This window comes from Charadrius vociferus, unplaced genomic scaffold, assembly GCF_000708025.1.
Source record: "Charadrius vociferus isolate BGI_N301 unplaced genomic scaffold, ASM70802v2 scaffold110, whole genome shotgun sequence".
In the NCBI taxonomy this organism is placed as follows: Eukaryota; Metazoa; Chordata; class Aves; order Charadriiformes; family Charadriidae; genus Charadrius; species Charadrius vociferus.
Genome location: NW_009646761.1, coordinates 3,562,321 through 3,574,258, shown reverse-complemented (window position 1 = coordinate 3,574,258; position 11,938 = coordinate 3,562,321). Strand labels below are relative to the sequence as shown.

The window sequence follows — 11,938 nt, the reverse complement described above, 5'->3', positions numbered from 1 at the left end:
AAAGGTCTCACGTTGTTTCAGATGCCTTGAGGAACTGGAAAACCTGTAGAAAAATAACTGTTGTAATTATGTCTCAGCGCCACCACACAGGGCCTAGAGGAACCAAGAGCCAAATATTATGAACTATGGTTGAAGTCATCAGGTACCATCTGACCTTAGACAAGGGGTTAGGCCCTTGGCAGTCTTCTGTATAACACTATAGACTTACTAATAAGACCTACATGTCATAAATACTGTTTTTTTAACACTGCAAATGTTACTTTTACCCAAATTCAATTTGTCAGGTTTTTTACCTTAATTTTCAGGTTGGTTTTTACCTTCCTTTTTTCACAGTGCAGTTTGCTCAAACAAAATTGAGCTTTTTCTTCATTGTTAATGGAGTTGCAGGTGTAAATAATAGTAACTGAACAGCTGATTTGTGTTGAACTTTAAATCAAATGTAGGTACAAAATGTTTATACAAATTGATGCTAAAGCTGAGTGTGGGCTGTGAAAGCTTACCCATATGCATATCTTCTTTTAGTATAGGTCATTCACGTCCAAAAATTTACCAGACTTGTACGGTTTCAGAATAATAACAGAAAGGGGAAAAAATGGCTTATTTAATCTGTCTTTCTGATATTTAATTGTTTAATTTACATGTCATTTAATGCTAATTACTTGGATTTCATTCAAAGCTCCTTTTGACAAGCCAAAGGTCATGGTAAATCTGAGAATTTGGATAAGTAAAAAATTCTGCAAAACTGTTGGATGGGTGCCGGTATCAGTTTGTAATGTCTTTCATCCCCATGCACTTTCATGCTCAAAGTGTTTAGTGTTGGAGCACATAGCATATCCTACTAAGAGTGTAGCGCAGACATTGTATAGTCACTTTATTCTTCAAATACAACCCCTAAGGAGATTTGCAGTGAAAACTGTTGATATATAGTGGTGCACTATGACGTACCAAACAATATTAATTTAAAGCTGTCCTGTAGTGAGATCCCCTGAACTTTCTTAAAAGGTTTGAACTTTTCAGTCACCATGAAATTATTCTGGGCAGCTGGCCAGTTCCTAAATAAACTGTGTGTACATCAGTAGCAAAGCTTTTAATTTTGAACATGATTGATCTCAGCCTGTTATGAAAACTGTCGACTAAAATGAAAGAGTTAGAGCATTGCAGTGAGTTTTTCATAATCATTTAATTTAATTGAAATATTTACGGAGCGTTTAAGTGAATTTCACATACACTTGCCTCACAGGCCATATGAAAACCGAATCTTTCACGCTTTACATTTTGCACATTACTGGCTCTTCTTCCATGATCGGAATTAAATGAATAGAGAATAAAACAAAAAATTAGGAAGGGTAGGTCTTAGCCCTTTGGCTATCATTAACTCTGTTTCTTCTTTGACATGTTCCCACCAGAGCATCAATGTCTTAGAAACTTAATGACTGTGTTAAATCTGACCTTTCGGTTCGCTTTGCCAAGAACATTACTTTTGAGGATGTTTCTGTCTCCTATTGCAATTTGGTGATATTAAGAGATACTCACCTTAGTCAGCCCTTTGAACTGTTGAAGCGATCTTGTTCATATTACCAGACCCCGGAGCATTTCCACATTCCGGGCTGTCGGCTCCCACCCAAGTCCAGAATGAGACCTCTGCATGTGCACACACTTCTAACGTCCTGCTGCTGTAGAAGGGGACACAGGCTGGAAGGCAGGCATGACACCGCCCTGCATTCACCTGAAGATTTGAAGTGCGCTGTGTCACATCTCTCCTGGTGAACGCAGGGGGAGACTGTGGGAATGCAGGTCTTTTAATCAGGTCCTGCTGCTTGTCTCCCTCCAATGCTTCAACGCTTTTTCAGCATCTCCAGTCACTGCTATCAAAGAAGTTGCAGTATGCACTTTAGAACTCACTGCTTTCACCCTTACCATGTTTGCAGTGAATAATATCTGGGCGATTTTAGTACTACAACTTTTTAAGATAAAAAAATTAAGAACCACCTTTTATTGACTTACTCACCTCTTTAGGTTCTACATAACACTGTGTGGCTCAAGTACTGTAATGTAGCATTTGTTGGAGGTTTTTTTAATTTTTAAATGTCACCACTTTCATTTCTGAAACACAAATGAGAGAGCTTTAGTAGCTGGCAGAGGTGGGATGGTTTGTGAATAGGACCAGTGTGGGAGATGTGGGAGATGCCAGCTTCCTGCCGGGAAGGCTGTTACCTCCTGTGAGGCAGCGATTGCTTTTCTGACCATCCCAGCACAATTGTCTGACCACGGCCAAGGTGCGTCTGTGTTAAAGAGCTAACCCTGCCCCTTTTTCTCACTGGTCATTACCTGCTGTCTCATTTATTCCCCCTGCCTCTACCCCAGTCTTCCCGTTTCACCACCATTTATGCTACTGTGTGTATTTAGGACAACCACTTACAGGTTCTCTTCAGTTTCAAGGGCCCAGATCTTAATTATGCTAAAGCTGGTTGTAGCAGTTGCCTTTTTGTAAGGAAGACTTGAAGTCACAAAGAAATTTACAGCTGAAGCTGCATTAAGTAGTATGAATGAGGTTATCCCGCGCTGATGCCTGGGCTGTGCCATGGGAGAGAATCAGTATGATGAATCAGTTGCTTATAGTGTGTGCAGCTGAGAGGGCTTTGCTTCAGAAGAGATTCAGTCTCGCACTGGGCTACGTGCCCCATCACACATGAGGCATGAAACCACCGGAAGGACCAGTCACTGGTTCGGATCTCAGTGCCTGGAGTGCATTTGTGTGTCACCGAGCTGGAGCTTGGGGTTTTGCTTCCTCCAAGAAGAATCTGTTTTACTTGCTAACACAGCTCATAAACTAAATCAGCAAACAGCAAGTGCTGATGATTGGGGGATTCACTTCAGACTGCTCTGAACCAAATGGAGACATGGCCATAATGCCTTTCTGGGAGAAAAAAACCCACAGATACGCTCTCTTAACCAATAAGTCTGCCATTCTTACAGCTGTCTTTTGTACTGATCTAAGACGATTATGTGAACGGATCAGGGAGAGCTTAGATTTCAGGGACCTATATCTGAATGTATTATTCAAGCTACCATTGGAATCCCAAATTAAGATTTCCTCTCTGCCACTCCTCGCCCTTTATATACTATTTGGATAAGTTCTGATCTAGGGTCAGAGCAGACAGTTGTATTGTACGTATTGTGCCATTAAATCTGTCCCTGTAAACTCAAGCACCATGGAAATAGTGGAAATAGACATAAATTCCTTCTATGGCTTTGCAGGAACCATTCTAGCAGCCACAAGAGAATTTATCCAGGCCAGGCTGACAGAATGTTGGTGAACTGCTCCCAGTAGGCTCTTTTGGATCTGGAGATTGAGGACCACACAGAGCAAATCAGACCAGTCCTTGCCAATAGTAATAATAATAAAATTAAACATCATAGATAAAATGTCCTGATATTTTATTTTGGGGTTAGCTGTTTCTAGAAACGCTCTGTACCAACATTACAACATTTCAACATAATCTTGTACCTTTAAAAAATTTAAGTGTTTGTTATGCGGTAAAGAAACGTATAAGGAAATGTAAAGAAAATGTAAGCGTTTTAAGCAGCAATACAAAATAGGATGCATGTCATGTGGAGCAACAATTACACCCTAAGTGCGTAGAGAAGAACTCAGTGAAGCTAAATGCCTCGTGCTCCCCAATATGTAGTATTATCACAGCATGAGTAATTGGAGATACGCTGTAGAACTGCTTTGACTTTACGTTATTTTAAAGCCTCTCTCGAATCATTCTCCTGTTTAGACAGGGGATGTTGCTGTCCCCTTGCTTACCTTTTGCACTGCATAGTTTCCTGCTTCCAAGCTCTCCCTGATCTGTTCTGCACTGAGACAACATTGCAATCTGGCATATGCTCTCTGTTCTGTGTAGACTGACTTCTGCGAACAGGAGTTCATAGCTGTAAGGGACATTGTTTGTCCATGCCAAAATCTGTGTATTTAAGCAATGATCTCTTATTAAAAAGCAAACCAGCAGAAACTGGAAACCTTTTTTTCCCTCTAAAAATTACCTTTCCTAAAGCTTTTCAACAGTACAGTGTTGCAGAAAAGCCCCGTTAGACGATCCGGTTCCTCTCCGACAGTGAGAAATTGCCTTCTGCAGTAGTCTGGTGTTTCAAGGGTTCTGTCTAGTCTGGATTTGGAATGATGAGGCACTTCCCTCTGAACACTCGGAGATTTCCCGGTGAGGATAGTAATCTTTATTCTTAGCCTAAGAATTCCCTTTCTTAATTTCATCCTCTCATTCCTGTATGTGGGATACTCTATTATATTCTTGAAACAATTTGTTTTCAAATATTTCTTACATAAATTTACGTAGTCTCCCCTCCCCTTACTTTATACTCAGTTATGGTAGATGTAGTATAAATATTGGGCCCCTTGTCTTTCTTCTCTGTTTTTTCTCCCTCACCCCAGTAGGTTTACGTAGCTCTCCCCTGGTTTTCATGGCTCTTTTGTGCACAATTTTGGCTTGTCAGTGTGAGACTGATAAAATGGTATTTAGAAGTGAATGCATACCCAAGTATGGTCTCTTCAAAGCAGCAGGGAGAGGAGCTGTGGACTTCTGTACCATTTTCTAAAACTTTTTCATGTCTAACCAACAGAGATGGGTTGTGAGCATAGCTTTTGTCTGGTAATATAATTGCAATTGGTGCCCAAACTGGCCTTTTGATGCTGTATTGACGTACAAGTTCTTGTTTGGTTTTTGCTCTTATTCTTGCTCTATAATTTTTTCAGTCTTTTATTTCCTGCCCCTATTTCTAAATTTGTCCTTTTCCTTGTCCGCTGTGGTATTTGCAACTCTTCACATTTTAATATCAAGTGAATTTCATTAATGTCATAATTTCTTCCTTTTAAGGATCATTAATGAAGCCATTAAATAGGACTGGACATAATACAGATTTATGCAATATTCCCCTTCTATTCTGACTCAGTGCTTTACCATTAATCATTAGTCTTTGTGTGTAGCTCTTCAAACAGTTTTCAGTCCAGATGACAACTTATATCCAACCGAATATGAATTGATTTTCAGTTTAAGCTGTCCTATGGCAGCAAGTGGCAATGTTGCTGATAGCATGATGGTGCAGCAGAGCAGTTGTTCTTCTGTAGCATGCTGTGGGAGCATGCATTTCACTAGGCAGTGCAAATGAGAGTTAAAACTCTGTTCGACTTCCTAGGCAATTGCCCCTGGTAAAAATCTATAGCTGCTGTCTATCAGCAGTATTCTCTGCAGGTGCTGGTGGTGAAAATCTGTTTTAAAACGTAAGCTTCTAAGCCTGTGCTCACAAGCAGGTGGGAGAAAGAGAATTGAAATCATCTCAGATGTATGCTTATTGAAATAGTGTGCAATACACATACCCTTTAAAATAAATGCAAAAATTAATTTCACTGATTCTTTTTGACTTGGTATTTTGTTGCAATGACACAACTGAATTGCTACATAAGGTAATCAGAATTCAGGAATCGTATCTCTATCATATCTTTTTTATCTCGTATCATTAGATAGATCTGGCCACATACATAGGTGTATCTGCCTTTTTTGTACTTAAATGTGTGATATTACTCAGAATAACTGTTTGTGGATACTTATAAATGCAACATTTGTTAGGGATTTGCAGCAGCTCAGAATCAGAATTGCTGATGTAGATGGATTCTTTTGAGTCCTTTGTTATTACTTATAATACTCATATAAATGCAATTTTCCTGTTATTTTCATGTTCTGAGAGCTGAATTCCTTTAACATTGCTCCCTTTTAAAATGCTATGTTCTATTTGAATATCGAAGAGCTGTCAGCATATACAGAAAGATGTCCCTAATAAGAAATCATGGGTGTTTATTTGCTTGATAAAGTGTTACGGATCTGTGAAGAAAACACAGAAATAAGCATATTGAATGAGACACTGATATGCTTGGTATTTAAAAATTAAAGTTATTAGCAATCCTCCCATTTTATGACTTTCAATTAAAGGCATGGTATTGTTAGGTATTTGTCAGCTTCTAGCACAAGCAGATCAATAAACTCGTGAGTGTCAAATTTACCCTCTGTAGTTCTTTGCTGCCATCTTCTGTTCCTTTAAATGATTGCTGTTATTATTTGGATTCTGAAAAACAAGACTGGGATATTACAGATCAAAATTTCCCTTTCTGTAATTTTTTTCCTTTCCTTGGTTTCAGCTAAAGCAAAGTGAAGCAAATGCAGATACTAAGGAGAAGCTTCCATTGCGTCTACGCATCTTTGAAAAATTTCCAAACAGGCCACAAATGGTGAAAATCTCCAAGCTACCTTCAGATTTCACAGTTCCGAAAATAAGGTATTGAAATATTTCCTTTGCTAGTATTCTGTAAAGTTGTGTGGTGCCACATAGCACCCAAAATTATTAACTGTTTTCCTTGTGGATTAGGCAGATAGTTCAGAAAAACAGAGATGAAACAGAATCAACATTAGCGTTGAGAGGATGTGACATTTTGGTTTTACCCCATTTCTACTTCTGAAAGAAAAAAAAAAATATATAATTCTAGCACTCCTTATAATGTATTCATGAAAGCAACTAGGTTGACCAGAGTCGACACAAGTACAATATGATTGAAAAGTGTGTTGTTGTTTCTTCACTCCCATTTGGATTTTAGATTCTTGGCTGACATAGACAACTAGCAGTCTAATCAATTCTCATGCAGCTTTTGAAAGATGAGGTCAACTGACAGCAAATCATTAGAGGGGATAACACAGGCCATCCAATACCAGTCACTCTGTGATGACCTTGTCCTCTCTTTGTATTTGCATAGTTACTACTTCCCTGTAAAACTCACCTTAACAAAGGACCAGCCCCTCCGTTGGCTACTTGATCATCAGTTACGGTACAGTTATTCTTGGCATGGTCCCAAAAGAAGCTTACAGAAAGCCAAGGACTGCTCTAACACGTACAGGCTGCTAAGACCGCTGCAACAGCACAGGCTGGCCAAACGGGTCCTCTGGCCGTGCCCATTCCAGTATCCCGGCCAAGCACCTGCCGGGAGAGAGGATGGCGTGAAAGATGGCTGTCATTGTTCTGGGTCTCCTGAGGTTACATTTCTTTTGATAAAACTCACAAGAAGGCTAACAGGCAACGGGTTTGACCTGTTTGTATCATCTTAGCTGTGTGAAAAGAGTAAGGCTGGTCCGAAGGGTCGGGAAAAACAACCTTCCAAACCTCGAGGAAGCAGTCATAAATGTTTTGCTTTCAGTATCAAAATGCTATTTGGTTTTGTATTGAGGGCATTCTTCTCCTAGTCTTAGGGAATTTTTGGTGTTTCTAGCTGCTTTTATACTCTAGACTAATATGTGATCATGCTAACTACCAAAACAGACTTCAAACTGTCACCAGCAAGTCATATCTTTAAGTTCCTGTACGATGTAGAACTGTCTCTCCAGATAAAAAATTAGTTTTGACATAGTCAATTTACACTGAAAATAGGGCAACTCTACTAAACTTAAAATACAGCAAGATAAATGTACATTTGTTGTAAACAGAAGTGCTTCTGCATTCTAAACGTGCCATATGTGAGGCACAGAATTGCTGAAGTGCCTTAATACTGGCGTTCAAAGCAATGATATGAACAGATGTTGCTGGAAATCTTCAAGAAAGAATTTCTTGCAAAGAGTATGTTTCCTTTGGATTATATCAGTATTTGATTTACATTGAAGTAACAACTCGCTGTTTAATGAGCTCAAAAGAGCTGAAAACTGCAAAAGGCACCTCAAATATTTAGCACTTTAACTGGTAAATAAATAAATAAATAGGAATAATAGGAAATAAAAGAAATATAATAATAGGAAAGAGAAGGAAATAATAGCGAATAAATACAAAATAAATGGAATAAACTTACTTTCCTTGAAACTACACGCCAGCCACCCACCTCCCAATTCAGTTATAGATTTCTTTAATAAATTAATTTGTTATCAGTTTTTTCAGCACTCTGTCCATGTACCCATCTATAGCCCAGTACAATTTTTTCTTGAATTTTATCCACCTTAGCACTAATAGGTTGTGACATGTCATAAAGAAAACCAAATATTAACTCTTCATGGGGTTTTAATCCATCAATGTCTTCTATTTGTTCACAAGGGAAAGTTTTATGAAGCAGTTTATTGATCGCCAGCAACAAGATACCAGCTGTTTGCTGCGAAGACTTCCCTCAGCATCTTCTTCCTCGTGTGACCACTCTAAAAGATCAGCAATTGAAGAAAACAAATATATTGATCAAAAGGTAAATCAAGAGTATATGTCTTTCCTTTAGTATTGTGAGGAAAGACCTCAGATTATTCAGTTTGTCAAACTACATAAAAGTGAACACAAGCTAGGATGACTGAACGCAGGCTAAAAGGCTATATTTATTTTAGCCTGAAACAGACATCCAAGCAGATCCTCATTTGGTTTAAATTTTCCTGTCTCCTTTGACTTCATTCAAAATTTGGGATTTGATACATAATTTTGTTCAATGTATACATCTTATGAAGCTGCTTTTTAAAGTAGTCTTGCTATTAATCACTGAGAAGCTAATGCAAAGGTAAAGTTTGTGAATATCACATTGGATTTTTGAGTGCCTTGATACTGTTACAATATTGAAAATGCACTTCACTGGAGCAAGTTCTCTGTATAATCACTGGAGGTGAGTAAAAATTTAAGAATTATTCTAATTATTTAGAGGAGATTAACCTCTCTGTAGACCTGGGAATTGCTAGAAAGCAGGTGTTGAACACACATATTTGATACCCTTTGTGCTATATGCTGCTAGTCTCCCAGCTGGACTGGCATGGATGGTTGGATTTGAAAAATACCAGGTCTGCCTGGAATGATGATGATGATGATGCAGCAGCATAAGTAAATGTGTGTGACTTCTGGCACCTTGCAAAACTATAGAGGCAGAAAAAAATCTTCATGTGCATCATGGAAGATACTAGTTTCCCACATTTCTAGGGGCATCTACACTGATATCACTTTTTGATCACTTGTAATATTGTGTAACTTATTAGTGACATTTTAACAGACAAAAGGAAAGTCCTTTCAGTATTCATAACAGGGTGCTTGAATTTGAATATTAACATCAGGGGGTTGTAAATACATTTTGAGTTAGAGAATCACAGACAAGGAAAAGAGAGGGTACGTATTATTACCCAGTATGACCCTGGCTTTTCTAGTGTGTGCTTTGCAACTATAATTCAGGAGAGCATTCGTACAAGCAGGAAGCAGAGTTGGGGAAAACAATACTCTTCTGATAATGAATGAAAAGAGACCATTTGCAAACTACTGTTAATTTCCATCCCTATTTCAGTGCAAGAACCCATTCCTGTAGCCAATGTATTCTATGGCATCAGTAAGCCAAAGCTGAACAGCATGGCCTGAGAGGCAGGTGTGTGGTAAAATATTTATCAGACAAGGAAGGCCACAGGAATGAATCGAGCCTAAATGGACATCATCTACTCTAACAAGCACAGCAGAAAAATTGGATAAGTTATTAAATGACAAGCCTAGAGGTCAGCAGAACTATGCCAGATATCACTAATGATGGATCTCAAACACTGTGCCAGGGAAATCAGAGTACATTTCTACCATGTAATGAAGAGATGAAGGGACCTTAAACTTGTCCCAGCCACACGGATAAGTCCAGAGTATGCAATGGAGAGCTGTGCAATAATTCAGTAGATCTGTTTGCGTGAATGTAGTTTAAGTATATTAAACTGCAACCTTAATTCCTTCTGCTTGCTGTTCACAAAAGTGAATCATTATTGTGCTCAAAGACAGATGAATACATCGCACAGTTTATTCAATGAGATCTTGCAATATGAAAACAGAATGCTGCATTCTTTTCAAATTTTCACTTCCCTCCAAGACCAAATATGCATGATCTGACTCTGATTTTTGAATTGAAATAAGTGTTTTCAAATTGGTTTTGCTCTATTCAACCTGCTTTAAGCCCACACTTTTGGATTCCCATGCCTCAAGGGTAGAATCAATGATAAGTAATATTTCTGATAAATGTAGCTTAAAACAAGGTATTTACACATTGCTATTAAGAGGGAGAAAGCACTAGGAAGGATTTTGTGAAAGTAATTACTCTGGCTTTCTATAGTTACAGTTGCCAAGGCAACCTCACTTTTGTATGAGCAAATCTTCTTAAAAATATCTTATCCTTAAAACAAACTTGGAATGACTGGTTGCAGTTAAATATAAACCTTACATGCATACTTTACTTTTCTTTGTGAAAAAAGAAACCTGACCAAACACTTTACTAATCCCAGTGCCTAGTAGGATGCATTGCCGTTGCTGCTGATAGTAGTGTGATCGCTTCAGAAACTTTCCACATCTTTTTTGCATTGCAGTTGATGAAAAAAATAGGGTGGAATCAAAAGGTGGGATTCTGCTGGCAGATTTGACTCTGTCCTTCCTTTTTGGTGGCTGAACTGTGGCTACTTCTTCCATTTTCTTCTGGACTTATATCGGTATTTCTGCGTTCCACACCTGCTGACGTGATAGGAAGTACTTAATACATATATTCCCTTATTTCCACTTTAGCAACGTTCTTTTCTTCTTTCTTTAAAAATTTTGCACTATATATATGGGTGTTGGGTTTGTGTTCAAAATCAATCAGACCCATAATTTGTGGTTATCGATTATCTTAGTTCTCTTACATAATGGGTTTAGTAAGTCTTTTCAGTATTATAATTACCCACTTCCTTGTAAAAGGGGAGTAAATTTTCATTGCATTCTTTCTTTTTTTAAGCTATTTTACCTCCTCAAAATCATTGAAAAAAAATATTTATTCATATATATTACCATAACCATGATGACAATTGGTTTGAAAATATTTTCACCTGTGCCAAATCAAATGAACAGCTTTGGAAAACAGATTTCTCTGCTATACTCCTTTTTTCTAGTCAGGTCTGTGGGTTCCAGAAGTATTTTTAACTCTTTCAAATTTCTAAACTATTATCAAAGTAGTAAACTATCCAAGCACTAATATAAAAAAAAGTATGTGTAAGTACCTACATCCGATGCCAGCAACACGTGGGCTCTCTCAGTTACAGATGCTTGATAGGCGGCTTAGCATGATGCTCTGGTTGGGTTGTTTATGACTATCTGTAACTGTGTGTATGACTGTGTTTCTCTGGAGTTCTCTGAACTTCCCTCTGCTCAAAATGCAGGATGGTCATTTTTTGCTCTCAGCTTGAGGTCCTGCTGAGCAAATTTTCTTAAACCTATTGATCTTGCCACTGACCTCCTCCATGGTGTGATGAGCTAGTCTGTCCTGGTTAGGTCTGCAGGCCATGAGTTGAAGCGCTCTGCATCTAATTAGAGAAACCAGGACTGTCCCAGTTGGTGAGGATACCCCTGTTGTAGCAGAAAGTACCATGAAGATACTTTCTGATGAAAGAAGGAAAATGGCTCAGAAAAAGTGCAAGGATAAGGAGGCAGGGCTGTTATAAAGTTGATGGGGAAAGTATCTGAGGAAAGGGTTAAAAAATGAAAAGAGGGAGCTATGGTATTAAATGAACATTGTAGATGTGGGAGAAGAGGAGTTTTAGAGACAGAAAGGGAAGCATTCTTTTATACTTCCGCATTTGTATGAAAATTATTCACAGTATGCTGGGAATTTCCTTAGCTAACCAATATTTCCGTAAATTCTTGGACAGGCAGTCCTGAAGGGCAAAGGAGTCCAGGAAGCCTGGATGTTTTTCAAGAAGGAAGTCTTAAAGACACAGGAACAGGCTGTCCCCGTGTGCCAAAAGACAAGCCATCAGGGAAAAAGACCAGCCTGGCTGAACAGGGAGCTAGGGTTGCAACTTAGGGAGAAAAAGAGGATTTATGGCCTTTGGAAGGAAGGGCTGGCTACTCATGAGGACTACAAAGAGGTAATGAGGCTATGTAG

The 11,938-nt window shown here is 38.6% G+C and overlaps 1 protein-coding gene across 1 annotated transcript in view; it reads left to right on the top strand.

Annotated features, from left to right (window-relative positions):
• Nucleotides 1-6,208: 6,208 nt before the first annotated feature.
• The window catches only part of LOC104292642 (sodium leak channel non-selective protein), a gene marked incomplete at its 5' end in the record, with an annotated part of 66,025 nt that continues 60,295 nt past the window's right edge, over nucleotides 6,209-11,938 (top strand). Inside the window, 2 exons of the mRNA XM_009892056.1 lie at nucleotides 6,209-6,345; nucleotides 8,137-8,278. Of these exons, the coding sequence (XP_009890358.1) occupies nucleotides 6,209-6,345; nucleotides 8,137-8,278 (279 nt within the window). The remainder of the gene's footprint in view (nucleotides 6,346-8,136; nucleotides 8,279-11,938) is intronic.